At 36.0% G+C, this 20,676-nt stretch overlaps 1 protein-coding gene across 1 annotated transcript in view; it reads left to right on the forward strand.

Moving 5' to 3' along the window:
• The window catches only part of avl9 (AVL9 homolog (S. cerevisiase)), a 20,884-nt gene extending 1,269 nt beyond the window's left edge, over positions 1-19,615 (forward strand). Inside the window, exons 2-16 of the mRNA XM_054622840.1 lie at positions 3,235-3,355; positions 7,474-7,559; positions 8,565-8,636; positions 9,311-9,400; positions 9,491-9,557; positions 10,350-10,390; positions 10,477-10,515; positions 10,610-10,679; positions 11,703-12,196; positions 12,453-12,587; positions 12,678-12,897; positions 13,268-13,385; positions 13,824-13,877; positions 17,032-17,120; positions 17,596-19,615. Coding sequence (XP_054478815.1) covers positions 3,235-3,355; positions 7,474-7,559; positions 8,565-8,636; positions 9,311-9,400; positions 9,491-9,557; positions 10,350-10,390; positions 10,477-10,515; positions 10,610-10,679; positions 11,703-12,196; positions 12,453-12,587; positions 12,678-12,897; positions 13,268-13,385; positions 13,824-13,877; positions 17,032-17,120; positions 17,596-17,723 — 1,824 coding nt within the window. The 3' untranslated portion in view covers positions 17,724-19,615. The remainder of the gene's footprint in view (positions 1-3,234; positions 3,356-7,473; positions 7,560-8,564; positions 8,637-9,310; positions 9,401-9,490; positions 9,558-10,349; positions 10,391-10,476; positions 10,516-10,609; positions 10,680-11,702; positions 12,197-12,452; positions 12,588-12,677; positions 12,898-13,267; positions 13,386-13,823; positions 13,878-17,031; positions 17,121-17,595) is intronic.
• The last annotated feature ends 1,061 nt before the right edge of the window (positions 19,616-20,676 follow it).

Below are 20,676 nucleotides of genomic sequence, written 5' to 3' on the forward strand. Positions count from 1 at the left end.
AAAATAAGAATTATAAATAAGCAAATGAGCAATAAAAAAACAGTAAAGAATCCACAGTAACTGAAATATTATATATACAGATAAATAGTATGAGACACTTACTTATTTGTCATTTCTTGCAAAATAAATATTGATCTCAGTGAAATATCCCCAAGAGAGATACAGTACCAGTCAAAAGTTTGGACACACCTTCTCCTTCAACTATTTTGAAGAATGTAAAATATAAAACATATTCTGGTTTGTTGAGCATTTGTTTGTTTACCACATAATTCCATATGTGTTCCTTCATAGTTTGGATGTCTTCAATATTAATCTACAATGTAGAAAAAAATAAAAATAAAGAAAAACCATTGAATGAGAAGGTGTGTCCAAACGTTTGACTGGTACTGTAGCTTTAATTAATAACATTTTCCTTAATATAGTAATGCAAATAAAATATCTTGAATTCTTGTATTGATACCAAAGAAAATTAAACTAAATTGGCAATTTTCAAGATGATAAATGCAAAAATATTCCCACGTTGCAGCTTCTTCATAGTCAGTATTTGCTGTTTATCTGTTTTATATCATAATAAACTGCATGTGTTGGACAAAACAAAACGTATTAAGATGTCAGCTTGGGCTCTGGGAAATTGTTGTGGTCAGTTTTTTGCTGTTGGCTGGCTCTTTTCGGACTCAACGGAGAAGTGAAAATAGGAAGAAAGAGCACTACAAATCCTGCAACACTATATATATATATATATATATATATATATATATATATATATATATATATATCTTACATTACATTACAGTCATTTAGCAGACGCTTTTATCCAAAGCAACTTACAATCAGTAGTATATTACATATCATTCACACACTGATGACAGGGCTACCACGCCCATCAGACTCTAACTAACATTCATGCAATTCATATCTTAAATCGAATCATTCATTTATAACGCAGCTTTTAGGAGCAGGAAAAACAAGTTTTATCCATAATGTGAGGCTTTAATCAGGGCTGGCTTTCATTTGAAGTTAATTTAATTAAACTTTATTCATCAGATTGGAAGAAAGAAAACAATTGTAAATAATTTAAAGGCTTAAAAGAGCTTAAATAAACCTGAGCTTTGGTACCAAAACAAAACCTCTTTTCATTTCTTTAGCTTGTGGAGTAAAATACGTTTATTTCTATTTAAGAAAAAAGAAGAAGTTCTAAACGTTGCACAAACAATACACTGTCTAAAATTGTAATATTTGAATCATAACTTTATGCAGTGCAGACATTTTTTAAGACACAAAAAGACAAAACAACATATGCGGTCGTATCTCACTGATGTTACACAAATACCCGTCTATCAATCACAACTAACGGGACTTTTTCTTTAACAGCCTCAGCTTGGTTCCCTTTAAACATAAACCGCAGACAAAGCTCACATCTGAAATCTGATTTTTACATTTCACTTCAAAGTCACTTCCTGCAGCCTCTTCTTCTTCTTCTTCTTCAGTATTTATTACATTTAGGGGCCGAGCTGGCAGGCGTCTGTCTTCTCAATGGGCTTAGAAACAGCTGCTGCATGAGGCAGAAGATAAAACAGACATTGTTTTTATTTTATTTTAAACGGAGGAGACGATGCTCCCTCTTTGTTGAAGGCCTGTTGCCCTCCGGCGCTGGAGGAGGTTATCTGATACGAGGTCAGCGATCTCCCCGCCGGGTATCCGATCGGGCTCTTGGCTCTTTAATCCGTCGGCTCCTTTTTCTTTCAGCCTTCTTCTCTTATTCACCTGCTGCCCATCTGTTCCTCTGACAGGAAGGTTGTTAAAGGGACAGCGGTGGGAGATGTATTCAGATCATTTACTGCAGTAAAAGTACTAATACCGCACTGTGAAAATACTCTATTACAAGTTAAAGTCCTGCATTTAAAACCTTACTTAAAGTTAAAGTATGTAAATTTAGTTAAAGGAGTATTAAAGTATTGATTGATCAGTAAAGTGTTTTACTATTATATCTAATGTTTCTGGATTCATATGTACCTCTGAGATGTAGTAAAAAGTACAATATTTACCTCTGAGATGTAGTAAAAAGTACAATATTTACCTCTGAGATGTAGTAAAAAGTACAATATTTACCTCTGAGATTTAGTAGAGTATAAAGTACAATATTGACCTATTAGATGTAGTGGAGTAAGCCCTGAGTGTGTGTGAGTGTGTATGTGGCGTTCAGGACCAGCAGGTTAATCCTGTAGGAGGCGGGGCTTTTGTTGGAGAATTTAAACTGTGGTGTGAAAGTTTTTTCTTCAGGTGACTTATGAGCTTAAAACTTTAGCTCCAGACCAGCTTCTTTCTAGGCTGCTGCTCTGTTTCCTGCAAAGAGAGAAGAGACAGATTTTTTAACCCTCTGAATCCCAAAACCAGCCAGTGGGATGGAAAAGCATGTTTTCTTTAAACGATCGCCAAAACTACATTTTACCACAACCAGAAGCTGTAAAAACTGTCATGATAATAAAAAAATGTACCAAAACTAAGCTTAAAATTTTGATATTTCACCAAAAACATTTTATTCTGCACGTCTCATTTAAAGTCTCGCCCGAATAAACCATTTGCTTTCACCAAAGTCTGTAAAAAACATAAAATTCTGCACTCCGTAAAGTAACTAAAAAGCCATGATTGATTCTTCTGAGACCAACAGTCATGTGACAAAAAATCAGTAAAACTTTGCCTGAATTGCAGGCTGTTGAACACCGAGCAGAAAGGAGAGGAGAGCTTGTGAAGATGTAAATCGTTCAATATATAAAGCTTGTTTTGCATCCATTTTTTTACCCCAACATTAGTAACACTTGTAAAAATGTTGAATATATAGATTCCAGTGTTTTCCAATTTTGGTAAAATAAATTATCAAAGAAGTTCAACTTTGCGTGTTCTCTCAACACTCTACTAGCTACGGTTGTGCTGTTTCCATAGAGGTGCAGGGCTTTTATTTTGAAAATCAAGTCCACAGAGAGAAAAATGTGAAGGGAGCGAAGAACGCCCCAAAACTGCTTGAGGTTCAGAGGGTTAATTGATAAGTTAATTAAGTGTTGCAAGCATTGTAATACTTGTACAGTTAGTTTGTTACTATGACAAAAATGCTTAATGAAATGATTACCACTTTAAAATGTTGTTTTCTTTTCATAAAAGTATGTAATAGTAAGAATTGATAATGCAGACATATATGAATAAAGCACAAACATGCTGTCTTTCTGTCCCGGCCTCCAGGTTGAATTCTCGTACCCGCCGTTGTTGCCCGATGAAGGTCACGACAGCAACCTGCTGCCGGAGGAGTGGAAGTACCTCCCCTTCCTGGCGCTTCCTGACGGAGCGCACAACTACCAGGAAGGTACGCCACACAACGCCCAATCCAGCTAATAATTCATTAGGATAAAAACAAAACAAACAATGAGTATTATTAATAAGAAGTGGGGAAATATTGATTTGTGTAAGATTCTGAATCGGTTCACGACTTCCTGTTTTTTAAAACGTTTTATTCTGCAAAAGATCCTTAATATAATGCTTCTAATGGACAATTATCCTAAACACCAAATAGAAGTTGTTTATTATGTGATTTGTTAAAAAAAACAGGGAGTCATTTTTTGTAAAACGAAAATCTGAATTTCAAAAACAATTATACATTTGATTTATTTAAAATCGAGCATTGCATTTGTTGTATAACATGAACTTTTTATTCTTGACGTCACTGAGAATTGAGAAATACTAAAAACGTTTTAATTTAGCATGAAAATATGTAACTTTCTGCCTTTGTTTGTTTATATTTTCGCAATCAGTTCATAATGCCTTTTCAAATACATAAAGTACATATAAAACCTTTACTCTCTTTACTGCTCTTTGTACTGAATCAAAACATTCCCAGCCATATTATTAATGCAATGACGCCGTTTAAATGTTTGGATTTATTCATAAACACCTAAAACTTTAGGATCAATAATGTTGTCTTTGCATCTGGACTTTAAACCCTGAATATATTTTGTTGGTTTGGACAAAACGAGCAATTTGATTATGTCAACTTAGTCTTTGGAAACTTTTGGCATTTTATTGACCACTTTAATAATGAAAACATTTAGTTCGTCTTAACTACGAATAGCTCCGTTATTAACTGTCTTCTTTTTGATTGATATTCGATTTTCTGTCTTTTTAAGTAAATATTAACTAAGTTTTCTGACCATCACATTCCTGAACTGCATTTATCTGCTGTTCACCTCAGGAATGTCCCGATGAAGGAGACTTCCCAGAGTTGTTTTGCAGAGTTTTAGCAACTCATTAACCTTTTTAATGTGTTAATGTGTGACTTAAACTAGACTTCCTGGATCATCCGTCATTGTGAAGGTCCCTTCTATAGAGAGAAAATCTTTATTTCAACATTTTATGCAGCTGTTTGGTGGAAAAAGGCCACTTTGAGTCCATCATTTCATCTTTTCAAAGATGCAGAAATGATTTCTCTGTCTTTTTATGATAGCAAACTGAATATATTTGGGTTTTGGACTGTTCGTTGGACAAAGTGAGCAATGAGAATATGTCGACTTAGTCTTTTGGGACTTTTTGTATTTTATTGGCCACTCAAATAATGAAAATAACTGTTAGTTCAAGCTTTCTTTGCGTCTTTACTTCAAATAGTTCTCTTATTTACTGTCTTATCTTTGTTAATGTTGGTGGAAAATGCAACTTTGAATCCGTTATAGAATATTTATAAAGTTGCAGTATGTGTTTTTTTTAGAATCTAGTTATGTCAGCTGACAATAAACGGATGAAAGTGAAATTCAATCTGTTCTATTGGGTGAAAGCAGGAGAAGAAAGCTGTAAAGAGAGAGCTGGACTCTGCAGTGATCATGAGCTATCATGTGCCGTCATGTGACAGTCCTGTGGTTCACCGCCGCTCTAAACCAACAACTAAACCAACACCCCATCAAACACTGATGTCTGCTTTATGTTTGGTGTTTTTATTTACTTAAAAAATATGGTTTTCATGTTGCAAGAATAAGCAAAAACGTTCCCAGAGCAGGAGATTCATCCATCAGTTTGAATGAAGGAGAATATACAAGAGAGAGAAAAAAATCAGATCAAATTCACGATCTGTCTTGCAGATATCTTCCATATCTACATTTCCTAAATCTTCCGACCCCTGCCGCGCATTTCCTCATCTTCCTCATCTTCCTCTTCTTTTGTGTCCTTTGTTTCTGCCGCTCCGGCTGCCTGTTGGCTGAGTAAACGTGAGCGACTCCCTCTGCACTGCGGCTCATAAAGACGGCCGTCACACTGATATAACAGGGTGTTGGTTACAGAGGAAACACTGAAAGGAAAACTACTGAAGATCACAGGAGCACACACACACACACACACACACACACACACACACACACACACACACACACACACACACACACACACACACACACACACTGTATGAAATAAGACTGTATCTTCGGGTATAAATGACAACATAATTATTATAATTCTTGCTTTTTGCAGCTGTTCTATAAGAATCCTTTTTCACTTTTCAGGATTTTGTTTTGTCTAAACTTCCTGAATCCTCCAGTAGAAAACCGACACACGTGCACGTCTGTTTTTTAGCAGTTTGCGAGTCGTTATTCTTCTTTCTTGTTTCCAAATGGTATTCTCCTTACAAATAAAAAACAGGTTTTAAATTTGAAGCGTAGAAAAGCAATGATTTGTTTAGTAGACTGTTAAATGTGCACAATGCACTGCTCAAAAGGAAATCTTAACACAACATTATTCCTAATATATTAACATAATTAACATTATTACAAATCTATTGACATTATAGACATTATTACTAATATATTAACATAATTACCATTATAAACATTATTACCAATATATTAAAATTATTGACATTATTAACATTATTACTAATATATGAACATTTATAACATTAGTACTAACATATTGACATTATTGCTAATGTATTAACACTATTACCAATACATTTAAATTATTACTAGTACATCTACATTGTTAACGGTATAAAAAGGAAACTGAAAATTTTTTTTGCATTAAAAATGATTTTAATAACAATAAATGTATTATCTTTACAGCTGTTCTTATACAAACTGTAGGTTAGTTTGATTTATAACAAAATATAAATCAGATGTAGTGGAATAGAAGTATTAAGTAAAAGTAAAGTACAAGTACCTCAATTTCTTTTTGTGCAATACTTACTAAATGCACCTATTTACATTCCACTGGTTGCACTTAATTACATTACATTACTTAATGCACTAAACATGCAGAGAAACTCGTTTTTTGTTCTTTAACTAATGAATAGATTGTGAACTTTGACCCGTTTTTCCAGTTTGCCAGCTGACAGTTTGCTGTTTGAAGCCTCGCCATGTTTTAAAATAATGACCTAAACGTGCCTCCTCCTCCTTGCCTCCTCGCCTCCTCGCCTCCTCGCCTCCTCACCTCCTCTCTCCTCTCTCCTTTGCACCTTCCCTCTTACGTAACCGTCCTCTCTGAACGTTTATCTGACTGTGCAGGTTCATGCATTAATGCAGGAGCTGCAGCTTCTTCTGCAGCAGAAACCCTGAAAAAAAACCACATAACTCATCACTTTTCTTAAAAGAAACTAATGCATTACTTAACTTGTTTACTCCCTATAGGAAGTAGTCCGTTATACCTCTAATTACATTATTTTGTCATTATTCTGCAACATTGCAACCTCACCTTAAATCTCACATAAACACAAATCCCTATCCTGATAAGCACTAGCATTAGCACAAAGTTGGTGGAAAGCAACAAGGCTTGCATGGTATTCCCGATTGCATACTTTTTTCTTTCTACTTTTAGTACGTACTTCAGCTGCCTCTTACAAACTAAATACTTTGACATAATACTTTGTCAAAACACAGACAAATCTTCTGCTGCACAAAAGGATTGTGGGTCAGAATAGCGTGCATTCTGCAAAATGCTAACGGTGCATTAGGACATCCTGGTATTTATCGAAAAAACTGCATTTTGGAACATACTAAAACTTTTTCTTGAGTACTAAATAGTTTGTTACTATGAGTATTGGAATGCACAGTTAATTGCAAACGAGATCCAAGGCGGACATGGCAGTGAGGCAAAACAATTTTTCTGATAGAGCATTATTGAAACACAAAATAATTCAAAATGCTTTACTGAGGCATAAAATATATATTAGACATAACACTGAAAGAAGACTTTCAAATGTTATTTAAAGACAATAAAAACAAAAAACAGGAAGCGTGAACAAGCAAATGAGAAGTCGATTAATTAGAAAGAAATGCATTTTAGAATAAGCGATAAAAACTTTCTATCGGTCCATTTTGCAGATAATTAAAGACCACATGTAACGCAAGTAATGCGATGACAGTTACTCTGAACTACACTCACACTTGATGTTTCTCCGTTTGAATGCATGTTGTTGTTTATTAATGTGTCTTATCTTATTTTGTGTTGCAGACACTGTGTATTTCCACCTGCCTCCTCTGAGTGAAGACATGAAGTGCGTCTACGGAGTTTCCTGTTATCGACAAATAGAAGCGAAGGTCAGAAAAAAAAAAACATTTTCACAGATTCTAATCGAGCTCAGGAAATAACTTTTCATATATATACACACACATATATATGTGTACTCCTATTAGTTTCTTTAATCGACAGATGTGTAAACAGATTTCCTCTTCAAATAATCACACAGAAGCACCACTATTATTTTGCTTTTACAAGAGATACGCTCTAAAGTTTCTTGGAACAAAGCATAAAAAACAACATATCGACTAAAATGAACGAAGTATCAAACATCTTGATATTTGACATCAGACTTCTCTCCTTTTCTGACATTTTATTATGCAAATAGTTAATAATTTAATCAGGAAAGCAATCAGCAAATTAAAAAATGAAAGTGAATACTAGCTTTTAAAGTATTTAAATGTTACATTTCAGGTTTTACAGGTAACCTGATTCTAGTTGGTAACTTTTGTGTGTTTTAAATTCAAAGTTTCACTAAAGTAAAAGTACATTAGCATGTGCATCAAAATATACTCAAAGTACCGAAAGAAAAAGTACTCAAAAAAAGTACAAACTATCCAAAAGTCAAAAAGAGAACATTTAAAAACAACACATTTTAAACTGCTTTACCAAAAGTACAATAAAGTAATCACAACATAATTCAAGTGATAAATAAATAGGGAAACAGTGAGAACGACACGCCTCTTAATTCCATAAATGCAGATATTTTTTAAACTATCCAAAGCGGAAGAGAGTTCAGAGTAGATTAGGGTGTAATTGTATAACTTGTTTTGTAACACATACATCTGGTTTGATTAATATTCAGCTGTTGCAGCTGCAGATCTTGTCTGTGCTTTTGGAAGGAAATGTTCTTCCTCTTTATTCTTGATTTAATCAGAAGGAAATCATTTTTTTGTCCTTAATGACGTCAGTTTTTATGAGGTCGTCTGCAGAGCGATTACTCACATGAAGGCCTCACAGTGTATTCTTATATTCATATATATATACATATATATATATTTTAATGTTTTTTAATCCGTCTTCAGGCCCTGAAGGTGCGACAGGCCGACGTCACCAGGGAGACGGTTCAGAAGAGCGTCTGCGTCCTCAGTCGAGTGGTGAGTCAGTCAGAGGATGATGATGATGTCATCTTTATAACGCAGTAGAAGAAGAACATTTCTCTTTAATGCGTCGCCATAGAGATTTAAACTTTTAATGTTGTGAGAAAGGAGGAGCCTTTAGATGTTCAGTGTAACTTCAGTTATGGAATCATGTTTTATTCTGTACATTTTTTGTTTGAATACTTTTCAAAAAAAATTCTTTTTTTTGTTAAAATTTTAAAAAAGTGTTTTATTATGTAATTTATTTTGTTAAAATACCTTTAGAAAAAAATACTTTTATTATGTTAATTTTTGTTAAAATACCTTTAGAAAATATTATTGTATTCAGTAAATTTTTGTTAAAATACCTTTTAGAAATGTTTTTTTATTCTGTAAATGTTTTTGTTAAAATAGCTTTAGAAACAATGTTTTATTATGTTAAATTGCTCATAGCCAAAATAGATGACTTAAACAAAGAATATAGGTGATGAACATAATAAATATTTTAGGCATATTAGAAATAATCTGGTTAATAATCATGAAAACTGTGATATTTCCTCTGAAAATAATAAATATTATTGTCATTTCCTGCATAAAACAGCATAAAGATTTGGGGACAAATGGGAGTTATGGTTGATTTTAATGAAACCGTTAACGACTCACACACTCGTTTGTTTGTTTGTGATTCTCAGCCTCTCTACGGTCTACTTCAAGCTAAGCTACAGCTCATCACACATGCCTACTTCGAGGAGAAAGACTTTTCACAGATATCGATTTTAAAGGTGAGAATAATTTGCTCGAGACAGAAACCATATGTTTTACCTTTTATATTCTGTTATATTGACTTCCTGTTTCCTCCTCTCGTCCTGCAGGAGCTGTACGACCACATGAACGGCTCTCTGAGGGGCTCCGCTCTGGAGGGATCACAGGTGTATCTAGGTAGGTCCAACAAGTTGCGTATTTATGACACAAACACAAATAAAAGTTGACTTTTTTTTGTGGTATATAAGTAGTGAACATGTGCCGACCTTGCATGAGGTCTTTTGCAGTTTCTCCTGCTTGTTTTCCTATTTTTTCCCAACTTTTGCAAGAGGCATTTCTACCAAAAAGCACCACAGAGCAACACAGGAAGTCATTTCTTTATCTCCTCCGTCACAACATGTCCCCTTAGACTTATTTCCCCTCGTAGTTTAAGATTTCTCTCTTGTGCAATAATGATTAAACTGCACTATAATTCGACTGTGAAATGCTCTTTAATTAATACTGCTTTTAACCACATTTAAAGAAACATTCTTATTTGATTTAGCACACTCAAAGGATCCCACTTTGCAGGATTATTTTATTCACTTATTTACATTATTACTTATTTGTTTGTATTCTTTGCATATATACGTTATATATTGTAGCATTAGGTACATCATTTACATTTTAAATAGTCCTTTAATTACAATAAAACAGAATCGATTGCATACACTTAAAAATTGTAAATTGGACACAAAAAATGTAATTGAATAAATTAAAATGAAATTAGTAAAAAATACAAGAAACGAAAACATTTAAAAACCCTGATATAAATAAATAATAAAACATATTGCAAAACACATGTTTTGTTGTTCCAGAAATACAGATATTCTATAAACAGACCATATTTGTGGTTATTAGCCATGTGATTGTTTTTATCTGAGGCTACATTCCTCATTTGTTGACGCTCTGTTTACTTTCTTCCCTCAGGTTTATCACCAAGAGATTTAATTCTGCACTTTCGACACAAGGTAGAGAATCACAGACAAACGTTCATGTGAATGCTGGTTGTGTTATAGTTGTTATATAATAACTCTTTTCATTTTACCTTCCGTAGATCCTCATCCTCTTCAAGCTTATTCTGCTGGAGAAGAAGGTACAATCAGAAATAAATGTGTTTTCTTGCAATTCAGAACTTTTGAAGAAAACAACACTATAAGTTAGACTTTTGTTGTTGTTTTTGTTTGCAGGTCCTTTTCTACGTGTCTCCTGTCAACAGATTAGTGGGAGCTCTGATGACAGTTTTATCACTGTTTCCAGGTCAGTAACTCCAAAAGATCTTCTCTACTTTTCACATTAAATAAAGTGTTTGTTGGGATGGTGCATGGGTGTTTTTAATGCATCTGTACAGATAATTAAACTGGGAAAACTGTGAAAAAGTAAATAAAAAAGTCTTAATTACAGTTTTGTGAGGCTGTTTTTATCAGGTCATAAGGTTTTAATATATCTGGTTTAATCCAGGCAAGTTTAAAAAATAGAGAAATTGCAATCAAAACATGCAACCTGAAGATTGACATTGACGCTTTCTAGTCGCTGGTCGGATAATAAAACATGTGAAAAACAAATCTGTGTTTAAATTGACAGGAGGAGAGTTAGAAACATTAGTAAGAAGCAGAGACGTATGGAGGTTCCATTTAGTTACATTGTGGTGCGTTCAAGCTCCATTCAGTAAAAACGAGTATTGGACAGAACTCAATTAAAACGTTATTACGATGTGTTCAAATGTAATCTTGTAAAATGTAGTTTTTGTGTTTTCTCAGCAACTTAAAATAGATATAAGAGATGAATTAAGACCTGTTTACTGTCCAAACAGAAGCCTTTTTTAAGAATTTAAGGAAAATTGGGAAGAAGAATTAAAGTAACGGAAAAGCTAAATGAAAACAATAGTACATGAGTAGAGTTACATATGCAGAACACTCGTAAACGCAAAGGGACACTAATGTGACTTTTATGCTTTATTTCTCATGATTTAAACTTTCCATTCATAAAAAGAAGAATGTGTTAACAGCAAGAATAAAAAATGTCCTCCCTACTTCCCGATAAAGTTAAGCATCACTTCAAAATAAAAGACTTGGAAAAACTCAAAGAATATTATTGTAACAACACTTTTTAAGGATAAAAAACTGTAAAAAAGTGAATAGAAAATAATTCAAAACATCACCTGTCTTCTGCAAAAATCAGGAAATATCTGAATTGTAAGAACCTGCAACATGTCAAACAGAAAGCTGATGAAGTGGACTGAAATTAAATGACAAATATCACTTTTTTATTTCATCTGTGCAGGTATGATCGAGCACGGCCTGGTGGACTCGTCCCACTACCGGCCAAAGAGCAGCGTGTCGGAGGACGTGACTCTGGTGGAGAGCGTCTCCGGAGCCGAGGAGTTCGTCTCCGTGTCCGTCACTGACATCCCCAACAGCGAGCTGGAGCTGGAGGGCACGTCCGCCGGGCCCACCGCCGCCGCCAAGGAGTCTCCGTCCTCCGGGACCAGCACCGAGGGGGACAACCACCTCCTCAAACCGCCGTCTCGCAGCTCCCCGGAGTCCTCGGAGAGCGACTGGGAGACTCTGGACCCGAGCGTGCTGGAAGAGAGCCCCAAAAAGGAGGCCGTCGAGGGGAAAGAAGAGGTGGAGCTTCTGGACGCCTTCGACTCCGAGACGGGGACGCCCATCACGTCGCAGCCACAGTCCGGCGTCGGTCAGGGAGGGGTCGTCCAGGGCCTGGTGTCCGGTCTGGAGGAGGACCAGTACGGCCTGCCGCTGCCCATCTTCACTAAGGTAACACTCAGGGTTTAAACTTTATGTATTGAGACCAAACTGAAAAACAAGAAATTCAAGATTTGCTATTTTTTCTCCTTTTTGTCCCCTAAAAAAATGTCTTTGACAGGAAGTTCAGGTTGATTATCTGAAGACATATAACTTCTAAAAACCATGAAATTTACTAGAAGCACAGACAAAAAGGTGTACAACAGAGTGTGTGTGTGTGTGTGTGTTTTTCTGCAACACGGTGACCTTTTCCCCTTTCCGTTGCCAGGGTTACCTGTGTCTGCCCTACATGGCCCTGCAGCAGCATCACCTCCTGTCCGACGTGACCGTGCGCGGCTTCGTTGCCGGGGCGACCAACATCCTCTTCCGCCAGCAGAGGCACCTCAGCGACGCCGTCGTCGAGGTAAAACATTTAATTATTAATTATTTTAACAGTAAAAGTTTGATATTGTTCAGTTCTGATGATAAACACTGTATGTTTTGTGTTTTCTAGGTGGAAGAAGCCGGCGTCCACATCCAGGACCCGGAGCTCCGTAAGATCCTGAGCCTGACGACGGCCGACCTCCGCTTCGCCGACTACCTGGTGAAGCACGTGACGGAGAACCGCGACGACGTTTTCCTGGACGGGACGGGCTGGGAGGGCGGAGACGAGTGGATCAGAGCGCAGTTCACCCTCTACCTCCACTCGTTACTGTCCTCTGCGTTACAGCAAGGTGGGAACACTCATTTATCATTTATTCACTACTTTCACTTCTTCATTTAGAGGCTGTTTTACTGAAATTCCCATTAATAGGTGTCTTTAATAAAAAATAAAGTTGACTAAATGCAACGTTATTTTCTTTACAGAGGGCCTTTTATTAAAATAGAGATGGACTGGTCTTGTGGTTTTGTTTCAAAATCAAATTTAGATTTTTCTAAATATGCAGCTTACTCACTTCTTCTATGGAGTTATGATGAGTTGATTTCTTTATAAATACTAGTGACTCATCTTCATAGACTTACTAATACGAACGTGTGCTGTCATCATCACATACGCTGTTCTGTGTTGTGTTTACTGACTCCAAACATCTCCGTTCATTTCAGACAACGAGAGGCTGCTGGCTGATTACGGCGTTGCGTTCGTGACGGCCTGGAAGATCACCCACAACTACCGGGTCTGGTACAGCAACAAGCACCCAGCCATGGCCGCCATCACCGCGGGGTAGGAGGACAAATCAAATCATGAATAGAAAGAATACCTTTTCAAGCAGTTTACAAATCATTTCTTTATTATTATTATTACTTCAATTCATCAACACTTTTCTCCGTTGTTTGATTATTCGTTCACTGTGGTGGTATTAGAGAAGAAAACTAAATTTAAGGTTATACTGGGGGATTAATTGATGGGCAAATGGTAATTTTCGAGGTGAAATATTCCTTTAATAACTATAGAAACGTGCTAAAAAAATGGGGAAAGTATTGGTGTTTAAATCAATATATTAAATCACATATATATATATATGTCGATATTGTGACATTTGTTATTATTGAGAATAATCTCAAGGGTTTATTGACTTTGTTGACTGTTCAGATTCAGTAAGGATTTATAAAAAATGATCATGTATTTGGTAAATTAATACATTCAATTCTCTTTCTGTAGACATCCGTTCCAGGGCCAGTACAGTGTTGCAGACGTGAAACTACGACTCTCACAGTGAGTTCACTCTTTCATTCCTCTCTCACTCTTTCATCTCCTGCTTTGTACAAATATAAGTACTGCAGCTTTAAGACACAGAAGACAAGAAACAACAACAAGTAAAACATGAATAATCCAGTCCAAAGCCGAGTCAGCGGCAGTGTTATTTGATTTTCTTTCAAACCTCATCACGTCACATTGTTTCCTGGAGCTCACCAAAAGATGAATGCTGCTGCCATCATGTGGAGAAAAGACGACATTGTAAAGAAAATTGTGTCGTACTTCTTTAAAAATGACAATGTAGATATCTACTTTAAAATTGGGATTTGGGAAATTGGGTTTACTAAATGTCAGAAAATATTAAAAAATGTCCATTCTAGTCTCTCAGTCAACACTGATGCTTTTAAATTAGTAAAAAACAACATTTATTCAGTTGTAATACAATATTAATCAGAGAAAAGCATGAAATGTCCTTATTTGAGGGGCTGAAAACAACATTTTATGCCATTTCTACGTGAAAAAATAAGATATCTTTTGGGATTAATCATCTAATTGTTGCAGCTCTGCATTACTGCTGCTCATCGATTGTTAATTATTAATTGCTCATTCACTCAAACACCCAGCGGTGAATAATATAGGGGGTCGGGGGGGTTCATATCAGAAAAACTCATTAATTATGAGCGAGTTTCATTCTTAAAAACAAACAGAGCTGCTGACTTCTTCAGCTTCAGCTCTGGTTTCGTTCCAGGAAGTTCAGATGAAAGGCGACTCCGACCACAGCTGGAGCGCCGCTTCTAGTGTTACGTGTCTGATAACACACACACACACACACACACACACACACACACACACACACACACACACACACACACACAAAATCAAAACAAAATGAAAGTTCCTTTTAGTAACTTTAAGAGCAAGAATGGAGTTGGTGATTAGGCTGAGTAGTTCCCGAAAAATGAATGGATCCCTTCAAAATATAAGACAAAAAATAATATCTAAACTGGGACAAAGAATATATATTTGTGGGCTCGATTTAACAATACATTCTTAAATTGTAAAGGCCCTGATCTTGGTATTTAATGATTTTATTTAATGAAGTTTTCTCAGGGGTGTAGTGAAGTAAACATTGAGCTGCTTTCCTGCAACTTGAGGCTGGGAAGAAGGGACTGGTTTTAGTGGGACAATCTGTGACTGGTCTGAGGTTTTGTCAGTAAAAAAAAAAAAAAAGGAGAGGCCCTACGCTTGACTTCCTTGTGAATGTGCTGTGTTGCATGTGTATTATGGAAGCACTGGTGAATGTGTGTGTGTGTGTGTGTTGTGTGTTAGAGGGGCTATACACAGCCGACCCCTTTTCATGTCTCCTCGTCATCGGTTGCCGGACAAAGAGCAGCCGGTGGCAGAGATGTTCTCACAAAAACAAGAGTCATGTGACAGAGCTGCACGGCTGCAGGCGGACGCTGGCTGTTAGAGGATCTTCCTTTCATTGTCAGCGCTGCGTTCCGCATAAGGAGCTGTTTATTTGGGTCAGCCAGCGAGACGGAGAGTCAGCGTGTCCTCTCCCAGTGTACACAGTGGCTCAGGGGAAAGACTGCTTTGTGTTACGGATTGTTGGAATCTTGTTGAATATGATCATTTTACCACAGAGTTTCCATTTATTCCACCCAAAACCTCAAAAGCTTCAGAGTTAATAACATTTTTTCCATGGTACTGTATGTGCAAGACATTTAAATCAAGATTCTAGATTCCTTTGCATTAATTCAAACAAATTTGCCATTTAATGTAGATATATTTGGACACTTTGAGATCTTAAAGGCCTATTCTGGTGTTTCTTTGACCACATATGTTGAATAATACAGGTCAAATATTAATTAAATAATAATAATAATATAATTAAAACAATATTTATGCATATAAATATATATTTTGCTTTTATTATATATATTTTTTAATTTGTTATTATATATATTTTTTTTAATTATGCACCTATATCTTTTTATTATATTGTACATTATGATATATTGTAAAAAAAGTAATAAAAAGTGATACAACAATAATAGCATTATATTACGTCCATGTAATAATCCAGGGTTGGTAGTGTACAGATGTTAGTAAATAATAATTATAATAAACTAAATATATACAAAATATATATATATATATATCCTTAAATATTTCACATTAAAATAAATAACTGAGGAAAACCAGAAACCTGTTAAATGAATCTAGTGGCATTGATCAGTGATGTCATCAATACAACATGAGAGATTGTAGTTTTACTGTTATTTAGTGGTAAAAATCATATTTAAAGCTCTTATCTAATGTTCACAGGGATTCTCTCATTCTAACAAACTAAATTAAAACTCTTACTTTGAAAAATCAAAGATAAAAAGAAAGTTGGCAACAGTCAGGATAGATTCCTGTAGCTGCCTCACTGACCCTAGCAACAGGCGCCATAGCAACCGCATCCTGTTTGTTTGGCAGATCCAACTCGTTGTCCCCTACGAGTTGGCGCCGCCGCCGTGCGTCATTGAGACGCCAAACGGAGGCGGCGAGCTGTGTACGCCTATGTCATGTTGACGCTGTAGTCACATAAACACTGTATCCGTCACACACATCTCTCTCTGGTTTCAAGTTTCACACAGACTTCTTTTATAAGCTGTTCTTTTAGATATTATCGAATAATTAAGGAGACGACATGTCGAAACTGAGCTCCGCATTCTTTACTTTGTGTTTCGAATAATTTATCTTCCTTTCAGTTGTCCAGATTAAATATTTTGGCTCGTTAGAAGGTGTGAAAGCAGAGAGTGGCAGCTGCTGACACGCACACGCATCCGTCTTTTTAACCGTGCTAGTGTGAGATTCCTGCTGAATGTCAGCCATGGATCGGGGGATCCATGTGAAAGGTCCCGGTCCCAGCAGACCCCTCTGTTCCACATAAAGCTGAATTTAGCCGTGTGCGTTTGTTGTGAAACGTAGCCCCTCGCTCGTTTCCGAATCATCTTACGCGACACCTGCTGCTCAGCCTTCAGCCGGTACAGAGGTTTGAAGGCAACATTTAGGAAACACGGCACTTGCTAGAAGACGAATTTGTACACACACACAAACACAGGAATCCCATGCATACATTGGTTTGTTAACCCTTTTTGTTGCCACTCATTGTCCACTGCAGCTCGGTGCAGAACAGCGAGAGAGGGAAGAAGATCGGGAACGCCATGATGACCACCAGTCGCAGCGTGGTGCAGACGGGGAAGGCAATGGGTAAGAAAGCTAAAAAAAACGATCCCCTAAATTAGACATTATTAAAGGTGGCGCCCAAATAAATAAGCTGAAAGGGATCCATGTCTTGAGTGAAGCCGATGTGGAAGTTTCTTTTAACGTGCATTCTCTCTACTGACCAGCAGGGGGCGACTCCTGTGGTTGTATAGAAGTCTATGAGAAAATGACTCTACTTCTCTAAATGGAGCATCATTTACTAAATGAACATCATGCTGTATTGAAGAAGACTTGAAACTAGAGATTGAGACCATAAACTCATGTTTACAATGTTTACTGAGGGAATAAATCAAGAGAGAAGTAGAGTCATTTTCTCATAGACTTCTATACAACCAGAGGAGTCGCCCCCTGGTGGTCACTAGAGAGAATGCAAGTTTTAAGACACTTACACATTGCAAACAAACATTTATTTACCGGTTTTGTTGGTGGCGTCTTAACTGTTCTTCTTCTCTGCTCTCAGGTCAGTCCGTTGGCGGAGCGTTGACCAGCGCCAAGTCGGCCATGTCTTCCTGGTTCTCCACACTGGCCCAGCCTCCGGCGGTGACCCCCGCGGAGCATCTGGAGCAAGCAACCGAGGCCCAACCCTGAAAACCAAAACCTACCAGACTCTGTCCTCGTCCTCTGACCTTCTGGTTAAGGTGAAGTCTGAGGGTTCAGTGGACTTGAGAGATGCTTTTATGAAGGAGAAAAAATAATCACGACAGTCTCGCATTCCCATGTTTGGTGACTCCCGGCGCGACGCTGCACAGGATATTATAATAACTGTACAGTCCACATCCACTGTGAGGCAGAGACTGCCCGGCGCTTTTGATCAAACAACCCAGAAATATACAACAGGCTGCACCATGTCCGACCGCCTGTTTTGCATTTTTGCTGGATGCTTTCTTCCCGTGAGACACTAAAGAAGCCGATGTTTGGGTTTTGTGGTGTCTTTTGCTGCATATTTCTAGAGTTTGTCTATATATAGCCGACTATTTTGCTGACAGAAAAATAAATATCGGTGTCACAAGATTTGACAGAAGAAAAAAAAAGCATGAGCTGTGGCACCTTGAAGATATTTTTAACAGTTACTATTTTAAATTCTGGCTCATGTTCAGTGATGTCTATGTATGTAATCACACTGTGGTTGTTGTGGTAACGGCATGGATTCCTGCGTTAACAAAACAAATACACAAAGAGTGACTCACGAAAGGCTGAAACTAACAATTATTTTCATTGCTGATTCATTTGTGGATTATTTTAATTATTATTAGTTTGAAATAGTGAAAAATATCCACTGCTATTTCCGATTTGACAGCTATGGAGCAAAAAATGGAGTCAAAAATTTAACAAAATATGTAAATTAAATAATATTGTGAGCTTAATAATTTAAATTGAGTGTAAACAGAGATATATAAATCTTCATACTTTAACTTATTCTTCAGTTAGTTATCATCAGTTGGTTAAAATTAAATGAGCATCAGTAGCTAAAGCAATTAGAAAAAACGCTAACAAACTTAGCTAGCTACAGACCAACAGTCAAAACCCTTTAAAATATTAATTTTAATGATAATGTATAATAATTAAAAGCAGATAATTCTTTTCTTTATCTATTTAACATTCTTTTGAAGCACTAAACACAGAATGGTTTGCATTTTTCTTGATAAATGATCAAATTTCCAAAAATCAAACAACTAATTGTTTATCGTTTCAGCCCGTTACATTTCCTTTATTTTCCGCTCTCTGGCATTTCTGACAAATGCAGAACACTACACCAACGTAATTACAAAATCTGAATGCTGTTACTGCAAAAAAACCACAACGTTATTACATAAATCCTTGTGTACCCTAATGCCTGATTCTGTTCCCCTGATAAACGTGATGAAAAACCTCCCTTAATGAAGGAACCTGCACCCGGGCCTTTTTATATTATATATTAGAAGACCTATATTTAGTAAATCTGAGAATAGTTTAAAGTCAGATAAGTTATTTATTTGTTTGTGTATAAACTCATAGATATCCATGTTTTGTCATGACAACACTGGAAAAAGTCCTGTATCTGTGGAACACTGCGTGCATTTGCAAAAGCAGCCATTATATTCTATTTATGTCAATCTTTATCTTGTATAACTGTCATTTTTCGAGCTGCTTTCAGGATATTTTTTCCCTCCGTGCTTCAAATATTCAACAACCGTTTGGATTAAAAGTGGTCCAGTGAGCATGCTCTGTCCAGTCTCATCTTTCGTCTTTAAATCCATTTTTTTAAACATATGTTTTGGTTCTTCATTCTTTTAAACCTTCCTTGGTCATTTTCGGGAATTTTCTTTTGATTGCTGGATAAAGTAAAAACAAAATAAATGAAAAAGCTGCTTTTTCATCCTCTGATGATATATTTTAATTTTGTATTTAACAGATATGAATGTATCGTGAATCAAAATCCACAGAATATTTTCTTGACAGATGCTTTTAATGTATTTGAGAGGAAGTGATACTATTCTTTATTGCTGTATTAAAAAAAAAAAAGATTGAAAATAAACCGCAGACTTTTATTTTTAGGAGATAATGAAATAGGAACTTGTTCTTTTCATCGCTCTGGATACAAATGTGTCTGGGTAGAAAATGTAGGTCAGCCAAACAAAGTGGTTGCTAGTGGGTTGTTGTTGTGGATGTACCACATGGACGCACAAATATGCACCCATGTGTTTGTCCGACAACAATCCGAGCCCAGAGACCTCGCTCTGAAAGTCTCACCCAACTACACGTGATGGTTTTCAGCATTCAGTCAATTTGATTAATCACTTAACAGATCCCCAGAAAGAAACTTGCAGGGTTTTGTTAAACAACATGTTTACCTTACCTTTCCTGAAAATAACCTGTTTGAAAAGTTAAAGCAGGATTCAATATGTTTTACAAGACAAAGATTTAAACTTTTCTAATATAAACCCTTTTTTTCTCCAACATCATACATTTCACTTAATGTTTGACTATTTTGTGTAGGTCCAAATCAAACAAATCCATATAAAATGTTATTTAAATTCCAGGTTGTAATGCAATAAAACACCAAAGAATAAATAGGCTTACAACTATTGACCATTTCCATTCATAAATCTATTGTTAGTCTTCTAAATTTTATGTCAACTTATCTCTGATAAAAGAAAAATATTAGAAAATTGCAAACTTTGTCCAGTAATAATAGGACATAAACATTAATGATGCAACAGGTAACCACTGTTTAATAAATGCTATCTTATCAATGTGCAACTGGAAAACCCTTTAACTCTTAATTGTTTTAAAAATACAAACTTTATGTATGTGGTTTAACAAAAAGCATCCTGGTGTATTTTTGTGTTATTTCCAATATTCAATAACAATATTGCACTTTTTAAATGGCATTTAAATTGTAGAAATATAAGCATGATTTTTCCATAAAATCCTTTTTCTTTCCATTTAACAAAATAAACTTCTCAAATGTTAAATGTTGTAGGAAAGAAAATATATTTACAATTTATATATTTAAAGAGACAGTAAACAAGACAACAAGTCTAGCCAGAAATTAAACAGC

Source organism: Anoplopoma fimbria, chromosome 21, assembly GCF_027596085.1.
Source record: "Anoplopoma fimbria isolate UVic2021 breed Golden Eagle Sablefish chromosome 21, Afim_UVic_2022, whole genome shotgun sequence".
NCBI lineage: Eukaryota > Metazoa > Chordata > Actinopteri > Perciformes > Anoplopomatidae > Anoplopoma > Anoplopoma fimbria.